General features: G+C 33.2%; 1 protein-coding gene across 3 annotated transcripts; it reads left to right on the forward strand.

Annotated features, from left to right (window-relative positions):
- Positions 1 to 4,383: 4,383 nt before the first annotated feature.
- On the forward strand, positions 4,384 to 26,692 carry LOC142228104 (putative cytochrome P450 28d1). Of its 3 annotated transcripts, XM_075298420.1 has the most exons (9): positions 4,385 to 4,476; positions 4,538 to 4,694; positions 7,252 to 7,390; positions 7,457 to 7,564; positions 7,627 to 7,731; positions 14,662 to 15,075; positions 16,836 to 16,959; positions 26,038 to 26,307; positions 26,373 to 26,692. In XM_075298420.1, the coding sequence occupies exons 2-9, from the start codon at positions 4,645 to 4,647 to the stop codon at positions 26,540 to 26,542; spliced, it is 1,380 nt and encodes a 459-aa protein (XP_075154535.1). In that variant the 5' UTR covers positions 4,385 to 4,476; positions 4,538 to 4,644; the 3' UTR covers positions 26,543 to 26,692. The 3 variants fall into 3 exon arrangements, with proteins under 3 accessions (XP_075154534.1, XP_075154537.1, XP_075154535.1); XM_075298419.1 differs by having other exon boundaries at positions 4,384 to 4,694; XM_075298422.1 differs by lacking the exon at positions 14,662 to 15,075 and having other exon boundaries at positions 4,384 to 4,694.

Raw genomic sequence — 26,692 nt, forward strand, 5'->3', positions numbered from 1 at the left:
CAATCCAGGGAAGGGTCACTGGGAAGCGTGTAAACGAGTGATGCGTTATCTAAAAGGAACCATGGACAAGGGAATTGTGTACAAAAATAGTGGACAAGAACTATCCGGTTATTGCGATGCGGATTGGGCCAGTGAAGTTGATGAAAGACGTTCAACTACTGGGTACATTTTTATACACCAAGCTGGCGCAATTTCATGGGCAACTAAAAGGCAAAAAACTGTCGCTTTGTCCTCAACCGAGGCCGAATTTATGTCCATGGTGGCTGCAATTCAAGAAGCTATTTGGTTAAAACGCTTAGAAAAAGAGCTTGAAGTCAATCCCCCAAAGACCTTAATTTTGAACTGCGATAACAAAAGTGCTATACATGTTGCTTATAATAATGCATACTCGTCCAGAACCAAACACATTGACATAAAAGTCAAATTTATTCGTGAACATTTAAATGATGATACTATAAAATTGCAATATATATCCACTAATGAAATGGTTGCTGACATGCTTACAAAAGGCGTTATTTATGACAAGTTAATCAAGTTTACGAAGGAGTTTGGCTTACAGTAATTTCATTCACTGTTTTATTCTCAATATATATAATAACAAAAAGCAATGATATTACATGTTCAGGGGCGGTGTTGAAATGAACCTGTAATATTTGTACTTGTACTGAAATATAATAAATAGTATATAGTAGGCATTGATTTATATACTGAAAATTATTTTACTATTAAATTCTTATTCTTTCTTACAACTTGAACATACCGCTTGTTTTATATTCTACCACTTCCACTTTTACATCAATAAAAAATACAGGTTTTCATTGACTACGAATATATACATAATAAGAATTGAATTTTTAATATTATAAATGAAGTACACACATTTTTGTTATTGAAAAATATGTACTTTTACATAATATATACTAAAAACGTCATGCATTACACATAACTTTTCTTTTAGATTTTTTCCTGCTGATTCTTAATGCTTCCTCCTGATTCTTAATGCTTGTATAATTGGTCAAAATGTATGAACCCATTTATTAAAACCCGCATTAAAGTCCAACCAGCAAAGAACATAATTTTATAATATTTTGTATTATTTATAAACATGAGCACCAACGCTTCAAGTTAATATTGTTTTTTCTTAAATTTTTTTAAAGCAATAAATAATTTTCGAATCGCGACGGCGACTCAAACTATATTGGAAAACTCAAACACATCTAACACACGTGTTGCTTCAAAACGTTATGTTTCTTTTTTTTTTCGTCTGGTATTATATGCATATGAGAGTAACTCTATGTTGTGGCTCTCTCACGCTAAGAGAAAATCAGTATTTTTTGATGTATTAAGTAAAGTTTCATATATTTTATGAAGCTGTCCCTATATATTATTAAAAAATTCATAATTTCATAACAAGTATTTTCCAAAATAATATATTATGTACGTGTACACATTTTTTATGAAAAAGTTCATAAATTTATAAAAATGTACAAATTCATATTTTATTTTTTTGTGTGTAGTTATATATAGAAATTTTCAATAATTTCCTTAATTGAATTTTAATTTGATTGAAAAATTAATTGTACATCCAGAGAAATGATTGGTTGGAATTCGAGTACGACAACAAATAGATAGTTGGGAATAATTGTTAGTTACTTCTCTTGTTTAATGGTTTCTATAACCAAGATAATATCTGTGTGACCAAAAGTTGATACACCCGATCAAATATTGGTCGTTATTTATATATTGAAGTAAGCAACCATTTCAATTTATTCCATTCCTGTTGTGATTATTTGATTTGTTTTCCTAAAGTATCACCAAACCCAAATGAAAGTCATTCTAGCAAATACGTTGGTTGTGTTAACAAATTTTATAGTAATGTAGGGAACTTGTTTTTTCATTAATTACATAAAACTGTAAAATTTAAATTTGGTTTTTTTTATAATTTTTTAATTAGATCTTTAAAATAGAACTTTGTACGGTATACATGATGAGATTGGGCCTAGCCGAACATACGGCCGTATATATATGTTTTCTAATAATTTTTTTTTTACCGGTTTTAGAAAACAATTCCAAAATTCTTCCAAACGTCCCATGTCTCCCTGTTTGCCAATTTCAAAACAAAGTTTGAAATTAAAACAAAAATTCGTCAATTAAATTCGACAATCAAGAACAATTATGAGTTATTCGATTACACTCAAAAAAAGTGCACTCTCCATTTCACTAAAGCCAATTTAACTTTATATTAGTTCATAGAATTATTATGTTTGGAGAAAGTTTCCTTTACAAGTGAAAAAAAAACAAGTATAAACGGCCGTAAGTTCGGCCAGGCCGAATCTTATGTACCCTCCACCATGGATTGCGTAGAAACTTCTACGAAAGACTGTCATCCACAATCGAATTACTTGGGTTGTGGTATCTTAAATCGTTTTCTAAATTGTGAGTTAGTCCATACGTGGTATATATTAGACAAAGAAAAGTATGTGTAGATAAGTCTACAAATAATTACGAATCGATATGGACTTTCACGGTACGTAGGGAGCCAGAATTGAAATATGGGGGTCGCTTATATGGGGGCTATTATGAACTTGATATGGACCAATTTTCGTGTGATTGGGGATAGATTTATCTGAGGGCTATATATAACTATAGACCGATATGAACCTAGTTAGACATGGTTGTTAACGGCCATATACTAGCACAATGTACCAAATTTCAACTGACTCAGATGAAATTTGCTCCTACAAGAGGCTCCAAAACCAAATCTCGGGATCGGTTTATATAGGTGCTATATGTGATTATGGACTGATATGGACCACTTTTGGCATGGTTGTTAAATACCATATACTACCACCACATACAAAATTTCAACCAGATCGGATGAATTTTGCTTCTCCAAAAGGCACCGGAGGTCAAATCTGGAGATCGGTTTATATGGGTGCTATATATAATTATGGACTGATATGAACCAATTCCTGCATGGTTGTTGGATACCATATACTAACATCACGTACCAAATTTCAACCGAATCGGATGAATTTTGCTCTTCCAAGGGGCTCCGGAGGTCAAATCTGGGGATTGGTTTATATGGGGGCTATATATAATTATGGACCGATTTCGACCAATTTTTGCATGGGAGTTTGAGGCCATGTATTAACACCACGTACCAAATTTCAACTGAATCAGATGAATTTTGGTCTTCCAAGAGGCTCCGGAGGTCAAATCTGGTGATCGGTTTATATGGGGGCTATATATAATTATGGACCGATGTGGACCAATTTTTGCATGGTTGTTAGAGACCATATACTAACACCATGTACCAAATTTCAGCCGGATCGGATGAAATTTGCTTCTCTTAGAGGCCTCGCAAGCCAAATCGGGGGATCGGTTTATATGGGAGCTATATATAATTATAGACCGATGTGGACCAATTTTTGCATGGTTGTTAGAGACCATATACTAACACCATGTACCAAATTTCAGCCGGATCGGATGAAATTTGCTTCTCTATAGGCCTCGCAAACCAAATCGGGGGATCGGTTTATATGGGGGCTATATATAATTATTGACCAATGTGGACCAATTTTGGCAGGGTTGTTAGAGACCATATACTAACACCAAGTACCAAATTTCAGCCGGATCGGATGAAATTTGCTTCTCTTAGAGGCCTCGCAAGCCAAATTTGGGGGTCCGTTTATATGGGGGCTATACGTAAAAGTGGACCGATATGGCCCATTTGCAATACCATCCGACCTACATCAATAACAACTACTTGTGCCAAGTTTCAAGTCGATAGCTTGTTTCGTTCGGAAGTTAGCGTGATTTCAACAGACGGACGAACATGCTCAGATCGACTCAGAATTTCACCACGACCCAGAATATATATACTTTATGGGGTCTTAGAGCAATATTTCGATGTGTTACAAACGGAATGACAAAGTTAATATACCCCCCATCCTATGGTGGAGTGTATAAAAAAATATTTATGTCTAATAAATTTTCTTGAATTTGTTGAAAAATATTTACTTATTTTTGTGATATCTGCGTGATGACAGCGTTTGTAATACTGTTTCGATAAACATTTCTAAAAATATTAAAAATCTTCTAAAATTAATCAAAAGATTTCTTCCTGGAGGGTTCACTGTTTTTTCAGTGTATGGCATAACTCGCTCTTGTTAATGAAAATTGAAATACATTTATTTATTATTCGTAAAGAAGAAAGTTCTTCTCTATACATATAATTCAGAGAGAGATAGAGAGAGAAAGAGAGAAAGAGAGAGAGAGTAAGCTTATAAAACTCTCCATGATTAGATATATGGTAGACTCTAAAGGTCAGGGTAGTACTCAAACACCGCCCAGCAATTTCAGTGTTTAGTTAAACTTCATGAGATTCACTGGGCTAGTTTTCATTTCGTCCACTTAGTGTGTTTTCGCCATTCAATTGCTTTAGACACAAAAAAGATTAAATTTTGTCACATTGTAATTAAGTATAGAATAAATACAATGGATACATGGCTACTTACTGGAACCCTTATATTAGGGTTTCTGGGACTATTCTATGTATATTTAGTGAGTGCCTATGGTGGTTGGAAGAAGAAGGGTGTACCTGAGGCTAAATCATATCCGGGTGTTGGAACGTTCCCCGCAATGTTTACACAAAGTCGGCATTTTATTTATGATTTCGATGATATTTACAGGTAAGAATTTATTAAAAGTCGATATGCACCCAGAAAAAAGTGACCCCTTCTTTAAGTTAAAATGAACTCATTGTGAAGAAAGTTGAACTTCGTATAGCGCCAAAGACATTTTTATTTGTTTGAACGATGTGATTTTCGTAGAAATTAGGAATAATGCATTCCATATAAAGGGTGATTTGTTAAGAGCTTGATAACTTAAAAAAAAAAAAAACGCATAAAATTTGCAAAATCTCATCGGTTCTTTATTTGAAACGTTAGATTGGTCCATGACATTTACTTTTTGAAGATAATTTCATTTAAATGTTGACCGCGGCTGCGTCTTAGGTGGTCCATTCGGAAAGTCCAATTTTGGGCAACTTTTTCGAGCATTTCGGCCGGAATAGCCCGAATTTCTTCGGAAATGTTGTCTTCCAAAGCTGGAATAGTTGCTGGCTTATTTCTGTAGACTTTAGACTTGACGTAGCCCCACAAAAAATAGTCTAAAGGCGTCAAATCGCATGATCTTGGTGGCCAACTTACCGGTCCATTTCTTGAGATGAATTGTTCTCCGAAGTTTTCCCTCAAAATGGCCATAGAATCGCGAGCTGTGTGGCATGTAGCGCCATCTTGTTGAAACCACATGTCAACCAAGTTCAGTTCTTCCATTTTTGGCAACAAAAAGTTTGTTAGCATCGAACGATAGCGATCGCCATTCACCGTAACGTTGCGTCCAACAGCATCTTTGAAAAAATACGGTCCAATGATTCCACCAGCGTACAAACCACACCAAACAGTGCATTTTTCGGGACGCATGGGCAGTTCTTGAACGGCTTCTGGTTGCTCTTCACTCCAAATGCGGCAATTTTGCTTATTTACGTAGCCATTCAACCAGAAATGAGCCTCATCGCTGAACAAAATTTGTCGATAAAAAAGCGGATTTTCTGCCAACTTTTCTAGGGCCCATTCACTGAAAATTCGACGTTGTGGCTCGTTAGTAAGTCTATTCATGATGAAATGTCAAAGCATACTGAGCATCTTTCTCTTTGACACCATGTCTGAAATCCCACGTGATCTGTCAAATACTAATGCATGAAAATCCTAACCTCAAAAGAATCACCCTTTATTAGTTAACATTTCCCTATATTTATATACCACTATACTACAGAATGAAAAAATTTAACTAATTTGAATTCATATATGGAATGATTTTATTGAAATTTTTTCATTAATTTCGACAAATCTTACACATTTGTGGTAAAACTTTTACTTCATAATTAGAACTGCTTACCTTCGTTTTTAAATACAATTTTATTTATTTCTATAAGCAATTTTATCTTCAATAAAAGACATGTTTTATTAATATATTGAATATATTTATTAAGAATCAACAGCATCGAATCTCTTTGAAATGTTAGTTTATTATTCCACTATTTCCAATTTCCGTGTGATATTATCAACTGTAAAACGCACTTTTTCTTCTTCTTGTACTTTTCACTATTAATAAGTTGCTGCCTAACGATTTTGTCCTCCTTTTACAATTTCAATACCTACAAATATAAAAAATCATAAAACATTTTTGTTGCAAAAGGTTAGCGTCACTGAATATTACCTGATAATTGAAGATTCCAAAATGAAGACAAATGAAAGGGTTGTTATTCTGCTGGTGTTTTCTTTCTTTATACACTATCACGAACATTGATAGATTTATTTAAAAAAACGACAATTTTTCTCACTAATTTAAAATAACAAATATTTTATATATTTTATTTGTTATTTATTATATTATTTTACCATATTATTTTTTAACAATCTCTCCGTATACCAAAACAACGCGATTCCAACTAAAAAAACAACCGACGCGCAAATATATCGATTACACCCACGCGCAAATACATCGATTATGATGACAGGTATCGATTACAGGTAGACAATAGAAATTTAGGAAAATTTCCTATATTCTAACAAGTGTGTTTCCTTAAGTTTTGAAAGGATTGCATACTTCTTAGTACGAATGAACTAAAATATTTTTCTATGCCAAGTGTTGTTCGTATGTATGAAAAACTTTCTATTATAAAGGAAGTCGCTATTATCATTTTATAAGAAATTTTACTAATTTTGAGGAAACTTGGTTTTAGTTCGGTTTTTGTTTATTTTTACGAATGCTTTGTTATCGGTGAATAAAATTTTCTTTTTCAGTAGTAAATTCTTATACCCAGCGAAGAAAATAGTATAAGTAAAATTCCATGCCTTATTCTAGTTAATGAACTATTCCTAACTGCTTACAGTTTAGGATTTTTTTACTGAAACGAGTAAATTTTATTATTTTTCACAAAAATTTACCTTAATGGAAATAAAATGGATAAACTATATTGATGAAAATTTTTTCCTTTAGTTTCGAAGGCACTTTTTTTCTGGGTGTGCTAATTGATTTAGAATTCTTCTGGAGCTGGAGAATTACTCTGTCGAGTCGCTTCGTCAGTCTTATTTTCTGTATTGTTGGCCAATCGAGAGAAATCTCTATGGTGAACATTTTAATTTATTAAAAATTTTGTGTTAATGCGCAGTTTTCTCATTAAAGAAAATATCGAGATTCCACAAAATATGTGGGAGTATACTCTGGTCGCGCACCACAACTTATGATCATTGATCCCGAATTGGTTCACAAAATTTATGTCAACGATTTCAACAGTTTTCACGACAATGAGTTTGGAGAATATGTAAGTGTTGTCTGGATTACTATTGGGTGATATTAATTATTCAAAACCTTTGTATTTCACCAAAAGGTTGATGAGAAATCCGATTTGATATCCGCCAATAATCCCTTCTTTCTAAAGGGCGAAGTGTGGAAAGAACGACGTACTGAGATAATACCGGGCATGACACCAAATCGAGTGAGATTTCATTTGCTATATTATACGAAGAAATTACATTATTTCTATAATTTGTATTATAGATTAAAAGTGCCTATCCTGTTACATTGGACATATGTAAACGTTTATCGGAATACATCAAAAGAAAGCTGGAACCACCACCCAAGGATGGTTTGGAAATGTTCCAAGTAAGTATGATTTTTTTTTATTAATTTTCCGAAAATTTTCTCAAAATTGTATTTCTACAGAAAATTTTGTCAAAATTTTATTTCTGAAAAAAAATTGTCAAAATTTTATTACTATAGAAAATTCAGTTCATGCACCCAGAAAAAAATCACCCCTTCTTTAAGTTAAAATGAACCCATTGTGAAGAAAGTTGAACTTCGTATAGCGCCAAAGACATTTTTATTTGTTTGAACGATGTGATTTTCGTATAAATTAGGTAGAATGCATTCCATATATAAGTTACCATTTTCCTATATTTATGTACCACTATACTACAGAATGAAAAAATTTAACTGAATTGAATTCATATATGGAATGAATTTATTGAACTTTTTTCATTCATTTGGACAAATCTTACATATTCCGGTTAACCTTTTACTTCAAAATTAGAACTGCTTACCTTCGCTTTTTAACACAATTTTATTTATTATATAGGCATTTTTTTTTTCAATAAAAGACATGTTTTATTAATATATTAAATATATTTATTAAGAATCAACATCATCGACTGGCTTTGAAATATACACCGAAAAAACAGTGAAAGAAAATTTTAGTTAATTGTTGAAAAATTTGATTAATTGTAGAAAATTTTAACTAAACAGTATTATAAACGCAGATGTCGCTCCGATTTCGCAAAAACAAGTAAAAAATTTGAGAAGATTTATCGGACAAAATTATTATTTTTCACTTATTAAAGAAAATTTCGTAGTTTGAAGGAAAAAATTGGAGTTCAAAATTGCAAAAATGTCTTTAGTGCCATACGAAGTTCATGATGGACGCATTATTGGTAAAATTTACAAATATTAAGGAATTCTGAACTATTTTGTGGGAGACACGAATTTAGTTCATCTTTATACTTCAATTGTGTATAATTTTTTCTTCTGCTTTAGTTAAGTTAACCTACGTACGCAAAAAATTGTTAATGGCATGGAAACTTTCTTAAAACGTAATAATTCCATGAACTAAAAGAGAATTAAATCAGTTTTAGTGAAACATAGGGTTCACTTTTTTGAGTGTAGGTTTATAATTCCACTATTTCCAATTTCCACGTAATGTTATCAACTGTAACTCCAACTACCACTCCAAATTTGAAGTAGATTGGAGTTAAATTGCGACCTAGACTTTGATTACAAAAATGTGTTCACAGACAGACGGACATGGCTAGATCGACCCAGTGGCCGAACCAGAACAATATTTTCAAAGATACCATATGTCTATCTTGATTTTATTGAACTTTTTTCATTCATTTGGACAAATCTTACATATGTGTGGTAAACCTTTTACTTCAAAATTAGAACTGCTTACCTTCATTTTTAAATACAGTTTTATTTATTTATATAGGCAGTTTTTCCTTCAATAAAATACATGTTTTATTAATATATTAAATATATTTATTAAAAATCAACAGAATCGACTGGCCTTGAAATATTAGTTTATTATTCCACTATTTCCAATGTCCATGTAATGTCATGAACTGTAAAACGTAATGCTTTTCTTCTTCTTGTTCCTTGCACATTCAATAAGATGCTGCGTAACGATTTTGTCCTCCTTTTCAATATCTAAAAATACACTCAAAAAAGTGAACTATCTATTTCACTAAAGCCAATTTAACTTTATTTTAGTTCATAGAAATATTATGTTTGGAGAGAGTTTTCTTTACTCTAATACTTTTTTATGTACGTTAGTTAAATTAACTAAACCCGAGGAAAAAAAATACACTCAAATGAAGCATAAAGATTAACTAAATTCGTGTCTTCCACAAAATAGTTCAGAATTTCTTTAAATTTGTAAATTTTACCAAAAATGCATCCATCGTGAACTTCGTATGTCACTAAAGACATTCTTGCAATTTTGAACTCCAAATTTTTTCTTCAAACTACAAAATTTTCTTTAACAAGTGAAAAAACTTAGTTATGTCTAATAAATTATCTTGTATTTGTCGAAAAATATTTACTTATTTTTATGACATCGGCGTGATGCCAACGTTTGTAATACTGTTTAGTTAAAATTTTCTACAAATATTCAAAATTTTCTAAAATTAACCGAAAGTTTTCTTCCTGGTGGGTTCACTGTTTTTTCAGTGTATAAAAAATCATAAACCAATCTTTTCACAAAAGGTTAACGTCACTGTATGAATCGTACCTGATAATTGAAGATTCCAAAATGAAGACGAATGAAGGGGTTGTTATTCTGTTGCTGTTTTCTTTCTTTATACACCATCACGAACATTGATAGACTTATTGTTTGTTATTTATGTTCAATCATTTTGAAAATAACGAAACATTTTCTCACTAATTTTAAAATAACAAATATTTTATTTGTTATTTATTATATTATTTTACTATATTATTTTTTAACAATCTCTCCGTATACCATAACAACGCGATTCCAACTAACAAAAACAACCCACGCGCAAACATTTCCATTACATCGATGACAGGTATCGATTACAGGTAGATAAAAGAAATATAGCAAAATTTCCTATATTCTAACAAGTGTGTTTCCTTAAATTTTGAAAGGATTTAATACTTCTTAATACGAATGAACTAAAATATTTTTGTATGCCAAGTGTTATACGTATGTATAATAAAGGACGTCAGTGTTATAATTTTATAAGGAATTTTACTAAATTTGAGAAAACTTGGTTTTAGTTCGGGTTTTGTTTATTTCTACGAATGCTTTCTTATCAGCGAATAAAATTTTCTTGTTCAGTAGTAAATTCTTATACCCAGCGAAGAAAAAAGTATTAGTAAAATGTCATGCCTTATTCTACACCCTCAAAAAAAATCACTTCTTTAACATATGTTCCAAACATATTTTGCAGGAAGCACATATATTGTTGGATACTGCCGAAACATTAATATGTTTGTTTTATGTGAACATAACAAATATTGTTGAAGAAATTATTCACTTTTATAAATTTTTTAAATTTTACCTTTCGCCTGCACGGAGAATCGAACCGAGGACCAACAGTTTGTAAGCCAACACACTATCCACTGGTCTACGTAGCTGTTATAGTCACCAGTAGATAATTATCGTTATAAGTTACATTTATATAGCATAGTTTTCAGCGCCCACGAGCCCATGCAAACATAACATTATTTAACAGAAACATACATTTGTTGGGGACGTGGATCAACGGTTGGTACAAGGGTCCTGGTCCGGGTTCGATCCCTGCTTCGACCGAACACCAATTTTTTTGGTTTTTTGCATATATTTTTTTTTACATATATTCCACATACGTTCGGAAGATCTCGAAAAGGTGTTCAACATTACAATTACAATTTTACCTTTCGCCTGCACGGAGAATCGAACCGAAGACCATACAGTTTGTAAGCCAACACACTATCCGTTGGACTACGTAGCTGCAAGGCCGTATTCAGGGAGGGGGATGAGGGGGATCATACTAAATTTCAACAAAAATTTCACTGGAAGATTATTGTCAAGAGACTGAATTTTAAAGAAAATAAAATTGTGACAAAATTTTCTATAGAAATAAAATTTTGCAAAAATTTCCTATAGAAATAAAATTTTTACAAAATTTTCAATTGAAATAAAATTTTGACAAAATTTATAAAAATAAAATTTTGCAAAAATTCTATATAGAAATAAAATGTTGACAACTATTTCTACTATTTCGATAATATAGAATCGCATTCTTTTTTCGACTAAAACTTTCTTGAAGTTCAATAAAATCCTGTTTTTGACTATGTCTTTTACAAAATCTAGATTTTCTTCCCACATGAACATGTCTGTTTTGCCATATTTGTAAAAGACTATTAGCAAATAAGGTTGATAAAGACTTTCTCAAAATATTAAAATATTTTGTCAAAGCTATTGTACCATAAATCTGATATCGACTCAAAAATGTCTACACAAAAGGTACTAAATCATTCGCGGGGGTACTACGGTACTGACCGGGGTGAAAAAGGTTTGAAAAAAGTACTATAGTACTGCATTTTCCATCCCTGCAGTTACTACGTGCTCATCCGAACGTTCATTTTCAACAATGAAGAGATTAAAGACGTATCTTAGAAATTCGACTAGCGAGAGTAGACTCAAAGGATTGGCATAAATGTCGGTTCATCGCCGAATAAATGTGCCGACTGAAGAAGTCATTGATTTATTTGCTGCCCAAAAAGCCCGTCGGCTCAATTTAATATTATAACAAGTATATACAGCACTAAGTTCGGCCGGGCCGAATCTTAAATACCCACCACCATGAACCAAATATTAGGGTTTCCTTTGAAATTTCAGGAGGGCTTGAGGACTTGAGGATATTCCCGAAGATAAATTTAAAGATTTCACCTATGAGGACTATATCAGATTCTGGATTTATAAGAACCATTTTTGTTTGAGTTTTAAAGGAATCATTAACATCTCTTGTAAGTGTGCAAGAAAATTATAAAATAAAGTCTTGATTTGAAATCTTAAATCTGTAGAAGTAAAATCTGGAAATTTTACATTGAGTTTCAAGCAATTTTCATGATCAGTGCGCCTTCTACACCCTCAAGAAGTGAAGTCGGTCTATATGGAGGCATTACCAAATGGATCGATAAAAACTTAATCCAATACACGTTTTTGTGAGCCTAAAATACCAGAATATTTACAATTTCAGGCAAATCAGATAAAAACTACGGTTTCTAGAAACCCAAGGAGTTAAATCGGGAGATCGTTCTTATGGGGGCTATACTAAAATATGGACCGATACTCACCGTTTTCGGCACACCTATTTATGACCCGAAAATACCTCTAGATTTCCAATTTCAGGCAAATAGGATAAAAACTTCGGATTCTAGAAGCCCAAGAAGTAAAATCTTGAAATCGGTCTATATGGGGGCTATACCAAAATATGGACCGATACTCACCATTTTCGGCACACCTCTTTATGGTCATAAAATACCTCTAGATTTCCAATTTCAGACAAATTGGATAAAAACTACGGTTTCTATAAGCCCAAGACCCCAAATTCGGGAGGTCGTTTTATATGGGGACCATACCAAAACATGGACCGATACTCACAACTTTTGGCACACGTATTTGTGGTCCTACAATACCTCTAGATTTCCAATTTCAGGTAAATTGAATAAAAACTGCGGTTTCTATAAGCCCAAGAAGTAAAATCGGGAGATCTGTCTATATGGGGGCTATACCAAAACATGGACCGATAATCACCATTTTTGGCACACCTCTTTATGGCCATAAAATACCTCTAGGTTTCAAATTTCAGGCAAATTGGATAAAAACTACGATTTCTATAAGCCCAAGACCCCAAATCGGAAGGTCGGTTTATATGGGGACTATATAAAAACCTGGACCGATATAGCCCATCTTCGAACTTGACCTGCCTGCAGACAAAAGACGAGTTTGTGCAAAATGTCAGTACGATTGCTTCATTATTGAAGACTGTAGCGTGATTACAACAGACAGACAGACGGACATGGTTATATCGTCTTAGAATTTCTCCCCGATCAAGAATATATATACTTTATAAAGTCGGAAATCGATATTTCGATGTGTTACAAACGGAATGACAAACTTATTATACCCCCGTCACCATTCTATGGTGGTGGGTATAAAAATATTGTATACATGCATAAATAAAATTTTCTACACATGAGATTATTAGAATATTTTTTTTAAAGTTGAACACCGATCCCTGCTTCGACCGAACACCAATTTTTTTTTGTTTTTTCGCATATATTTTTTTACATATATTCCACATACGTTCGGAAGATCTCGAAAAGGTGTTCAACATTACAATTACAATTTTACCTTTCGCCTGCACGGAGAATCGAACCGAAGACCATACAGTTTGTAAGCCAACACACTATCCGCTGGACTACGTAGCTGTTATAGTCACCAGTAGATAATTATCGTTATAAGTTACATTTTTATAGCATAGTTTGCACGCCCAGAAGGGTCCTGGTCCGGGTCCGATCCCTGCTTCGACCGAACACCAATTTTTTTTGTTTTTTGCATATATTTGTTACATATATTCCACATACGTTCGGAAGATCTCGAAAAGGTGTTCAACATTACATACTACTATATTAAATGTTTACTACGAAACTGTAAAGTGTGTCTTATAAAAGACTTAAAGTCAGAAAAGAACAGTGCTTGATATAAACGAAATGGATTGAATTCAAATCAAATAAGATATACTGTCCCTTTGTTTATAAAGGTTTACTCAGTCTATCAGAATGTTTACAGTAATATGGCAATATGTCCCATAAGGCAACTACTACTACTTATTTCTATAGAAAATTTTGTCAAAGTTTGATTTCTATAGAAAAATTTGTCTAAATTTTATTTCTATAGAAAATTCGACAAAATTTTATTTCTATAGAAAATTTGGCCAACAACAGAAAATTTTCTCAAAATTTTATTTATTTATTTGGTCAATATTTATTTGATTTCTATAGAAAATGTGGACAACATATTATTTCTATAGAAAATTTGGTCAAAGTTTTATTTCTTTAGAAAATTTTCTCAAAATTTTAGTTATATAGAATATTTGGTCAATATTTTGTTTCTATAGAACATTTTGTCAAAGTTTTTTTTACACATAAAATTGAAGTACCTCTTATTGGAGAGGATCTACCAAATCAACCAAAACATCAAGAATTCTACCAAACAGTAAACACGTACCATTTCTACCATTTTTTTTATAGAATTCTACCAACGCGGCAACCGTGAATACTGATCGGCTTGAAACTTGGTACAAATAGCCATTATTGATTAGGTCTGGAAGGTTAAAAATACTTGGCAACACTGGCTTTGACATTACGTTAAATGTAGCATTTTAAATATCATTTTTTTTTACAAAATCAAAGTTGCCATAAATCGTTGCAATAATTTTTATTCATTTGTAAAACTATCTTCTATTGCAGGTTTGTCTCAGATACACCACACAAGTCGTCAGTGATTGTGTTCTTGGCATAGACACATTAAGTCTCTCCGATAAACCCTCTCATTTGATGAATAAAGTGCACGAGTTATTCAAACCATCTACTTCGTTGATACTCCACCAGATTGCTATTGCCCTTGTGCCCAGTTTAAAAAACATCTGGAAAGTGACGTTCTTTTCCAAATCGATAACAAAATATTTCTTCGATTTGATGGAAGGTGCCATTGAACTTAGACGAAAACAGGGTGATAACAGTCGCGTGGATTTTTTGAATTTTGTACTGCAATTACAGGATAAGAAGGAATTGCCAAGTAAAATTATGGGTGCAAATGTTATGACATTTTTAACAGATGGATTTTTCACAACTGCTCATACAATTGCACATTGTTTGCTGGAGGTAAGTTTTGATGTAGCCAGCGTTACCGTTGGGAATTTTCAAAAAGTGGCACAAAAAGTGGCAAACGTCGAAAAAAGGGGCACAATTATTTTTGAAAAGTGGCACAAAAAGTGGCACATTCTTTTTATTAACTTATACAAAAAAAAAAACTTAAGAAATAAATACTGCTATGAGGTTAAGTTAAAATATATTTTGCGAATTCATACAAATTGGTGAACAAATCCTATTTAAAATTATTTTTTAAGCGTCTATAAAATAATCAGGCCTTTCAATTATATCTTTAAATTTATTTACGATATCAAAATAATTTATATTATCATTGGTTTTGAAGTAATGCGGAACCTCCTTTTCTTCAGTTTTTTGTCATTTATGTCAATTCATGGTAAAATTTGTCCACGACTTTTGGATTGTGATGTCATTTTGTGACCTATCTATATTGTTTTAATGTTTTTAATATACAAAGAATTTTTATAGTCGATATCTGCTAAATCACGTTTTTACAAACTTTCTTACAAAATTTATGTATATTTGTAATAGAATATTTTTGTTAAATATAAGTAATAAACAATTTAAGGTAAGCACTATGTTCGATTTTCGAGTTGACATTTTCGCGGTTACTTTACTAAAACAGTTCAATATAAAGCAGATAAATTAACTCAATAACTCAATCATTTATAATTTTGATTATTTCAGGAAAAGTAATCGCGAAAATAAAGTGATTTTCAACTCGAAAACCGAACATAGTACTCACGTTTAGGAGGATTCGCTTTGAAATATTTTGTTAACGGTATTCATACTTTTGATAATATAAACTAAAAATTTAAGATAAATCTGTGGTATTTGAAAGTGCATTTTGGATCTTTAACATATACTTTTTCTAATTTCTTAGGACACTTTTATTCCAATTTTTCTCTAATGAGGTAATGCTTCAATACTGTCCACTGTTCCAGCATTCATTTTGAGGAATATAGTAGAATTGGAACAATCTGTCTCAAAGGGCGATTGCAATTTTTTCTAACTGGGTCCTTATGGGATCCATCATCAATTATTTCCTTCGGTCGTAATACAAACCTTAAACATTTTCATACCAAATAAGTTTAATCGTAACTGTTCACGTAATAAGAATTAATGAGCGAAGGCTGTTGGTGCACAAGATTAAATTTTCTTAATAACACATCTATGGTGATAACTATCCATAATATTTAAACTTTTGAAAAAGTGGCACGAATTATTGGAAAAGTGGCACAAAATCGTAAAAAGTATCACATTTAGTGGCACAAACAAAAAGTGGCGCAAAAGTGGCACCGCCCAAGAAAAGTGGCAAATTTGCCACTAAAGTGGCACAACGGTAACGCTGGATGTAGCTCACACACACACACATATACAAATACAGTGAACGTTATAATGAAGTGTATATAAGCATTTGTTTAAAAACGTCCTTTATTTCAGCTTTTACATGAAGGATTTTTTTTTAAGTTTTTGGTTTAGGTAAAGAATATTAAATTCCCTCCGTAATTAAACCTATAATTCCAAACTAAAAAATTTAGCAAAGCGAAACACTTCACACTTTATTGTAACGCTCACTGTATATTATAAAAGAGAATTAAGTTTGTGTAAGTGTAAAAAATTTGAATGTATCCGGACAGTTATGTCTTTCGTATGGCAACAAGAGTCTGGGCGGAGGAAAGCTTTCACTTCCTTATTTCCGTCTTTGCATCCAACACTGTTTTTACTTAATGATTACAAAAACTACTTTTTAGTTGGCCCGCAACCAAGATGTCCAAGAAAAATTGAGGGAAGAGATTTTAAATAACACAAACGAAGATGGTTTTGTGACCTTTGAGAGTCTTTCGGAGATGCCTTATTTGAATGCTTGTTTTAATGGTAAGTTGAATATATATATTCCAAGGGAGGTCTATTGCAATTAACCATAAACATCAGGTAACTAAGATCGATATACAAGCAACTACATTGAAAAAGGGGGATTTCTTTACTGAGGAACGTGATTTTCTGTTGACGCTAAAACCTTTTATTTAAAAGTAAAAAAAGACAATAAGCAGACATTGCAACAATTGTCATAAATTCAAGTTTAGTTGCTTCGATCATTAAGAAATTCCTTTATAATAGAGGGGAATGTTTTTTGCCCAAAACTTCAAAGAATAGGAATATGATCACAATGTCTCAACAGCAAAATGTTATTTTTGATCAGGGAACAAGTAACATGTTTGTCGCAACGGATCACGGATTCAAGCTCAGTTTTCAAAGAACAATAAAAATTAAGTTTCCTTGTCATTAAACTCAACACAGAATCGGGCAGCACTCATGAATAAGGGAGAAGATAATCACGTGTTTCACAGAAACCCTACACTTAACCTACGCGGTATTCTGATTGTATTCAATAAGAAAACAAGTAAGGAAAGTCTAAAGTCGGGCGGGGCCGACTATACTATACCCTGCACCACTTTGTAGATATAAATTTTCGATACCATATCACATCCGACAAATGTATTGGGGGATATATATAAAAGTTTGTCCCTAATACATACATTTAAATATCACTCGATCTGGACAGAATTTGATAGACCCAAAATTTAAGTCGGCTAATGCACTAGGGTGGAACGCAATGTTAGTAAAAAAATATGGGAAACATTTAAGTCTGAAGCAATTTTAAGGAAACTTCGCAAAAGTTTATTTATGATTTATCGCTCGATATATATGTATTAGAAGTTTAGGAAAATTATAGTCATTTTTACAACTTTTCGACTAAGCAGTGGCGATTTTACAAGGAAAATGATGGTATTTGGACCATTTTTGTCGAAATCAGAAAAACATATATATGGGAGCTATATCTAAATCTGAACCGATTTCAACCAAATTTGGCACGCATAGCTACAATGCTAATTCTACTCCCTGTGCAAAATTTTAACTAAATCGGAGCAAAAAATTGGCCTCTGTGGTCATATGAGTGTAAATCGGGCCAAAGCTATATATGGGAGCTATATCTAAATCTGAACCGATTTCAACCAAATTTGGCACGCATAGCTACAATGCTAATTCTACTCTCTGTGCAAAATTTCAACTAAATCGGAGTAAAAAATTGGCCTCTGTGGTCATATGAGTGTAAATCGGGCGAACGATATATATGGGAGCTATATCTAAATCTGAACCGATTTCAACCAAATTTGGCAAGCATAGTTATAATGTTAAATCTATTCCCTGTGCAAAATTTCAACCAAATTGGGCTAAAACTCTGGCTTTTAGGATAATATTAGTCCATATCGGGCGAAAGATATATATGGGAGCTATATCTGAATCTGAACCGATTTCAATCAAATTTTGCACACTTGACTATACTACTAATTGTACTCCTAGTGCAAAATTTCAACCAAATTCGGCCAAAAATCTGGCTTCTGGGACCATATAAGTCCATATCGGGCGAAAGATATATATGGGAGCTATATCTAAATCTAAACCGATTTCAATCAAATTTTGCACACTTGACTATACCACTAACTGTACTCCTAGTGCAAAATTTCAAGCAAATTCGGCCAAAAATCTGGCTTCTGGGGCCATATAAGTCCATATCGGGCGAAAGATATATATGGGAGCTATATCTAAATCTGAACCAAAATCAATAGGGTTCTATTCTGACCCAAATTAGGAACATGTGCCAAATTTGAAGGCGATTGGACTCAAGGCCGTATTCAGGGGGGGGGGGGATGAGGGGGATCAAACCCCCCCCCCGAAATGAATGAATATTTTTATATAAATAAATATATATTTTTAGCTGCATAGAAAAATCTTTTCGAAGATGTTGAAGAAAAGCTGGAGGTTTTATTTTGAAAAACGCTTACCTATAAAACTTGCACAAATCATAGAATACTAGTTGAAAAGTCCGTCAAACGACGGTCAAAAATAACAAATTGTTTTTGTTTTCGCACCACAAATTTCATTTTTGGAAAATGTATATCTGCTTTTTATGTGTGTTTGTTGTTCTTTTTGTGAACATGACTTGCTTTGTTTGGCCATAGAACAACAACGAAACAGCCAAACACACATGTGTAAATGAAATGGCGCAAAACCTACGAAAAGAACCTGCCTAATTTAGCGATGGAAGCAATAAAGAGATATATCCAAACGTGCATATTCTTTTAAAAATTTTGGTCACTTTGCCAGTTACTCAGGGATGGAAAATACAATTTTTAGGAAAGTACAAAAAAGGTATTTTTTGACAAAAATTTTGACAAAATTTTTTATATAAATAAAATTTTGCAAGAATTTTCTAAAGAAATAAAATTTTGCAAAAAAATTCTATAGAAAAAAAAATTTGCAAAATTTTTTCTATAGAAATAAAATTTTGACAAAATTTTCTATAAAAATAAAATTTTGCAAAAATTCTATATAGAAATAAAATTTTGACAACATTTTCTACCGAAATAAAAAATCGATAATGTAGAATCGCATTCGTTTTTCGACTAAAACATTTTTGAAGTTCAATAAAATCCTGTTTTTGAGTATGTCTTTTACGAAATAGATTTTTTCCCCACATGGTCTGTTTTGCCATATTTGTAATTTCTCAAAATATTAAAATATTTTGTCAAAGCTATTGTACCATAAATCTGATATCGACTCAAAAATGTCTACACAAAAGGTACTAAATCATTCGCGGGGGTACTATGGTACTGACCGGGGTGAAAAAGGTTTGAAAAAAGTACTATAGAACTGCATTTTCCATCCCTGCAGTTACTACGTGCTCATCCGAACGTTCATTTTCAACAATGAAGAGATTAAAGACGTATCTTAGAAATTCGACTAGCGAGAGTAGACTCAAAGGATTGGCATTAATGTCGGTTCATCGCCGAATAAATGTGCCGACTGAAGAAGTCATTCATTTATTTGCTGCCCAAAAAACCCGTCGGCTCAATTTAATATTATAACAAGTATATACAGCAGTAAGTTCGGCCGGGCCGAATCTTAAATACCCACCACCATGAACCAAATATTAGAGTTTCCTTTGAAATTTCAGGAGGGCTTGAGGACACTTCCCGAAGATAAATTTAAAGATTTCACCTATGAGGACTATATCAGATTCTGGATTTATAAGAACCATTTTTGTTTGAGTTTTAGAGGAATCATTAACATCTCTTGTAAGTGTGCAAGAAAATTATAAAATAACGTCTTGATTTGAAATCGTAAATCTGTAGAAGTAAAATCTGGAAATTTTACATTGAGTTTCAACCAATTTTCATGATCAGTGCGCCTTCTATACCCTGAAGAAGTAAAGTCTGTTTATATGGAGGCATTACCAAATGGAGCGATAAAAACTTAATCCGATATACGTTTTTGTGAGCCTAAAATACCATAATATTTACAATTTCAGGCAAATCAGATAAAAACTACGGTTTCTAGAAACCCAAGGAGTTAAATCGGGAGATCGTTCTTAAGGGGGCTATACTAAAATATGGACCGATACTCACCGTTTTCGGCACACCTCTTTATGACCCGAAAATACCTCTAGATTTCCAATTTCAGACAAATTAGATAAAAACTACGGTTTCTATAAGCCCAAGACCCCAAATCGGGAGGTCGTTTAATATGGGGACCATACCAAAACATGGACCGATACTCACAATTTTTGGCACACGTATTTGTGGTCTTACAATACCTCTAGATTTCCAATTTCCGGTAAATTTAATAAAAACTGCGGTTTCTATAAGCCCAAGAAGTAAAATCGGGAAATCGGTCTATATGGGGGCTATACCAAAATATGGACCGATACTCACAATTTTTGGCACAAGTATTTGTGGTCCTACAATACCTCTAGATTTCCAATTTCAGGTAAATTGAATAAAAACTGCGGTTTCTATAAGCCCAAGAAGTAAAATCGGGAGTTCGGTCTATATGGGGGCTATACCAAAACATGGACCTATACTCACCATTTTTGGCACACCTCTTTATAGTCCTAAAATACCTCTAGATTTCCCATTTCAGACAAATTGGATAAAAACAACGGTTTCTATAAGCCCAAGACCCCAAATCGGGAGGTCGTTTTATATGGGGACCATACCAAAACATGGACCGATACTCACAATTTTTGGCACACGTATTTTTGGTCCTACAATACCTCTAGATTTCCAATTTCAGGTAAATTTAATAAAAACTGCGGTTTCTATAAGCCCAAGAAGTAAAAACGGAAGATCGGTCTATATGGGGGCTATACCAAAACATGGACCGATACTCACCATTTTTGGCACACCTCTTTATGGTCATAAAATACCTCTAGATTTCAAATTTCAGGCAAATTGGATCAAAACTACGATTTCTATAAGCCCAAGACCCCAAATCGGGAGGTCGGTTTATATGGGGACTATATCAAAACCTGGACCGATATAGCCCATCTTCGAACTTGACCTTCCTGCAGACAAAGGACGAGTTTGTGCTAAATTTCAGCACGATTGCTTCATTAGTGAATACTGTAGCGTGATTACAAAAGACAGACGGACATCGTTATATCGTCTTAGAATTTCTCCCTGATCAATAATATATATACTTTATATAGTCGGAAATCGATATTTCGATGTGTTTGTAACACATGACAAACTTATTATACCCCCGTCACCATTCTATGGTGGTGGGTATAAAAATATTGTGTGCATAACTATGCATAAATAAAATTTTCTACACATGAGATTATATGAATATTTTTTTTTTAAGTTGAACCCCCCCCGAATTAAAATCCTGGCTACGGCCTTGATTGGACTTAAATTGCGACCTAGACTTTGATCACAAAAATGTGTTCACAGACAGACGGACATGGTTATATCGACTCAGGGAACCACCCTGAGTATTATTGCCAAAGACACCATGTGTCTATCTCGTCTCCTTCTGGGTGTTACAAACATATGTACTAACTTATAATACCCTGTTCCACAGTGTGGCGCAGGGTATAAAAATGTTACGACAGAAATAATGTATGTGCTTTTTTCCAAAAAAAATGGTCAAAATTCGATTTTTTTTTTGAAATTCTAATTTGTGCACTTTACAACTTTTAATTTAAAGCACATGGGTACACGTTTTTATACCCTCCATCATAGGATGGGGGTATATTAACTTTGTCATTCCGTTTGTAACACATCGAAATATTGCTCTAAGACCCCATAAAGTATATATATTCTGGGTCGTGGTGAAATTCTGAGTCGATCTAAGCATGTCCGTCCGTCCGTCCGTCCGTCCGTCCGTCCGTCCGTCCGTCCGTCCGTCCGTCCGTCCGTCTGTTGAAATCACGCTAACTTCCGAACGAAACAAGCTATCGACTTGAAACTTGGCACAAGTAGTTGTTATCGATGTAGGTCGGATGGTATTGAAAATGGGCCATATCGGTCCACTTTTACGTATAGCCCCCATATAAAGGGACCCTCAGATTTGGCTTGTGGAGCCTCTAACAGAAGCATATTTCATCCGATCGGGCTGAAATTTGGTACATGGTGTTGGTATATGGTCTCTAACAACCATGCAAAAATTGGTCCATATCGGTCCATAATTATATATAGCCCCCATATAAACCGATCCCCAGATTTGGCTTGTGGAGCCTCTAATAGAAGCATATTTAATCCGATCCGGCTGAAATTTGGTACATGGTGTTAGTATATGGTCTCTAACAATCATGCAAAAATTGGTCGACATCGGTCCATAATTATATATAGCCCCCATATAAACCGATCCCCAGATTTGGCTTGCGGAGCCTCAAAGAGAAGCAAATTTCATCCGATCCGGCTGAAATTTGGTACATGATGTTGGTATATGGTCTCTAGCAACCATGCAAAAATTGGTCCACATCGGTTCATAATTATATATAGCCCCCATATAAACCGATCCCCAGATTTGGTTTGTGGAGCCTCTAAGAGAAGCATATTTCATCCGATCCGGCTGAAATTTGGTACATGATGTTGGTATATGGTATCTAACAACCATGCAAAAATTGGTCCATATCGGTCCTTAATTATATATAGCCCCCATATAAACCGATCCCCAGATTTGGTTTGTGGAGTCTCTAAGAGAAGCATATTTCATCCGATCTGGCTGAAATTTGGTACATGGTGTTGGTATATGGTCTCTAACAATCATGCAAAAATTGGTCCACATCGGTCCATAATTATATATAACCTCCATATAAACCGATCCCCAGATTTGGCTTGCGGAGCCTCAAAGAGAAGCAAATTTCATCCGATCCGGCAGAAATTTGGTACATGATGTTGGTATATGGTCTCTAACAACCATGCAAAAATTGGTCCACATCGCTTCATAATTATATATAGCCCCCATATAAACCGATCCCCAGATTTGGCTTGCGAAGTCTCCAAGAGAAGCAAATTTCATCCAAGCCGGTTGTAATTTGGAACATGGTGTTAGTATATGATCTTTAACAACCGTGCCAGAATTGGTCCATATCGGTCCATAATTATATATAGCCCCCATATAAAACGTTCTCCAGATTTGCCCTCCGGAGCCTCTTGGAGGAGCAAAATTCATCCGATCCGGTTCAAATTAGGAACGTGGTGTTAGTATATGGTCGCTAACAACCATACCAAAATTGGTCCAATCACACAAAAATTGGTCCATATCGGTTCATAATCATGGTTGCAACTAGGGCCAAAAATAATCTACCAAAATTTTATTTCTATAGAAAATTTTGTCAAAATGTTATTTCTATAGAAAATTTTGTCAAAATTTTATTTCTAGAGAAAATTTTGTTAAAATTTTATTCGGTTCATAATAAAATTTTCATCATTTTCAAAATTTTATTTCTATAGAAAATTTTGTCAAAATTTTATTTCTATAGAAAATTTTGTTCAAATTTTATTCGGTTCATAATCATAGTTGCCACTCGAGCCACAAATAATCTACCAAGATTTTATTTCTATAGAAAATTTTGTCAAAAGTTTATTTCTATAGAAAATTTTGTTAAAATTTTATTTCTGTAGAAATTTTTGTCAAAATTTTCTTTCTATAGAATATTTTGTTAAAATTTTTATTTCTATAGAAAATTTTGTGAAAATTTTATTTCTATAGAAAATTTTGTTAAAATTTTATTTCTGTAGAAAATTTTGTCAAAATTTTATGTCTACTTTGTCAAACTGAATTATATACGTATTGGATCGATCTTTTTTGATTTAATATATACCACGTATGGACTTACATACAATTTAGAAGATGGTGTTAGGAGGTTTTAAGATACCTTGCCATCGGCAAGCGTTACCGCAACTTAAGTAATTCGATTGTGGATGGCAGTGTTTAGAAGAAGTTTCTACGCAATCCATGATGGAGGGTACATAAGCTTCGGCCTGGCCGAACTTACGGCCGTATATACTTGTTTTCTTCTAGGATTCTAGGGAATGCAGTTAAGAAGAAAAATTACGAATCCGCTCAAAAACAGTACTTCTAGGTTCAAAATACTGACTCCACTTTGTCAAAATTTTGCAAAAGAAAAAAAATTAATTGTGGGACCCATATCTTGCGAATAGTAAACGATAATTGCACACGTAGAGCTTGCTTTACAAGTTCTACCCAGCAAAGAAAAAATTATCGAAATGGGTTCAAAATTACGGGGTGACCAATTTTCAACGCCTACAGGTTAGTCCGTGGATCCACTAGGGACCCACAAATTTACAAAAGCTTTCACACACAGAAAAAAATATGTTGATATCTTTATCCGTTGAAAAGTTGCAGAATTATTTTCAAAAATAAGCGATTTGGAACCACTGTGCGATGTCCTGTATTTAGAGAAACTAGGTTGGCGATATTTGAAAGGAACTACCTAAACTTAAATGAAGTAATTGGTATAAAAGATGGCCGAGATATAAATCATTGGAAAAATCTTGTAAAATATATAAGTTACTGTTTACGATATAGAAACTTTCTTATCAATTAATTTTATTGACGGCAAACATTATTGCCAGATGTTACAGTGTAGGTTAGGTAAGGTTAGGTGGCAGCCCGATGTATCAGGATCACTTAGACTATTCAGTCCGTTGTGGTACCACATTGGTGAACTTCTCTCTTATCACTGAGTGCTGCCCGATTCCATGTTAAGCTCAATGACAAGGGACCTCCTTTTTATAGCCGAGTCCGAACGGCGTTTCACATTGCAGTGAAACCACTTAGAGAAGCTTTGAAACCCTCAGAAATGTCACCAGCATTACTGAGGTGGGATAATCCACCGCTGAAAAACTTTTTTGGTGTTCGGTCGAAGCAGGAATCGAACCCACGACCTTGTGTATGCAAGGCGGGCATGCTAACCATTGCACCACGGTGTTACAGTGTAACATGGCGTACGAATTAAAATATGGTATCTTCTTTATATTATATTATGTTATATTATGTAAATACACATATTGTACTTGTACAACCAAACTTAATATGAAAAAATAAAGAAGACATACATACATACTCGTACAAGTCAATGATTAAATATTTTAAATTTTTTAATTAAAAAATTAATTGAAACAATTAACTTTTTTAAAAAAGTGATGATAATGTCCATTTTATTTTTAATTAAAAATTTATTTCAAAAGTCAAATCAAATCAATTGTTAATCAAACTAAAAATACTAAGTCAATTCAAAAAGTAATTTAAAATTGTTATATTTTTAAATTAAAAAATTAATTGAGTTTTTCTATCAACATCAATTAAATTTTTTATTGAATATATTAAAAAATTAATTAATTAAATCAAATCAATTCAATTTTTAATCAAATATTTTGTTTATGTCCAATTAAAACTGTAACTGATACTATCATTTTTTTGATTGAATCATTCCATGATTGAATCAGAAAAAAAATTTTGGTGTGTATGGATATATGAGATTGGAGTCCAAGATGAGATATGCGCAGATCTACTGAAAATACCCCTCTTAAGCAAATCTAACTCACTGATTTTATTTATACAATTTTTCCAATTTTACAGAAGCCGTACGAATGTTTCCACCTTTCGTCATGAACACAAAACTCTGTACTAGACCCTATGAATTCGTTAACAGTGATGGTCAAACGTATAAAATGCAAAAGGGCGAAGTGGTACTCCTTCCACACTATTGTTTCCATCATGATGAACGATATTATGAAGATCCTGAAGAATTTAAACCCGAAAGATTTTTGGCAGAAAACAAAAGTATTAAAGATCATCGAGATAAGGGATTATATTTGGGTTTTGGTGATGGTCCACGCATATGCATGGGTAAGATTAAATGTAGAAAAATCCACAAACCCATGTTAATGTTTTCTTTTTATTTATGATTCAAGGAATGCGCTTTGCCTTAACACAGGGTAAAGCAGCCATTGTCGAGCTGATTCGCAATTTCCATCTTAAACTTAACCCAAAAACTCGGAAGGATATTATGTTTGAGAAGAAAGAGTTTATGGTTCGTTTGGATGGTGGTATATGGCTAGACTTTGAAATGATTAAAAACTAACCCCCAAATTCATAAAAGTTAAAGTAAACTTTAAACGTACTATTACCATACAAATTCTTACAATAAACTGTCAGTAAATTATTATGAATATATGCATAAAACTATTGACCAAATAAAAAAAGCAAACACAAAAAGAAACTAAAATATAAA

The sequence above is a fragment of the Haematobia irritans genome, chromosome 3 (genome assembly GCF_050003625.1).
Source record: "Haematobia irritans isolate KBUSLIRL chromosome 3, ASM5000362v1, whole genome shotgun sequence".
NCBI lineage: Eukaryota > Metazoa > Arthropoda > Insecta > Diptera > Muscidae > Haematobia > Haematobia irritans.

Coding starts and splice junctions, on each gene's coding strand:
- LOC142228104 (XM_075298419.1), top strand. CDS start 4,501: ATGGATACATGGCTACTTACTGGAACCCTTATATTAGGGTTTCTGGGA. Junction 4,695..7,251: donor GATTTCGATGATATTTACAG/GTAAGAATTTAT, acceptor TTCTCATTAAAG/AAAATATCGAGATTCCACAA. Junction 15,076..16,835: donor TTGCACATTGTTTGCTGGAG/GTAAGTTTTGAT, acceptor ACTACTTTTTAG/TTGGCCCGCAACCAAGATGT.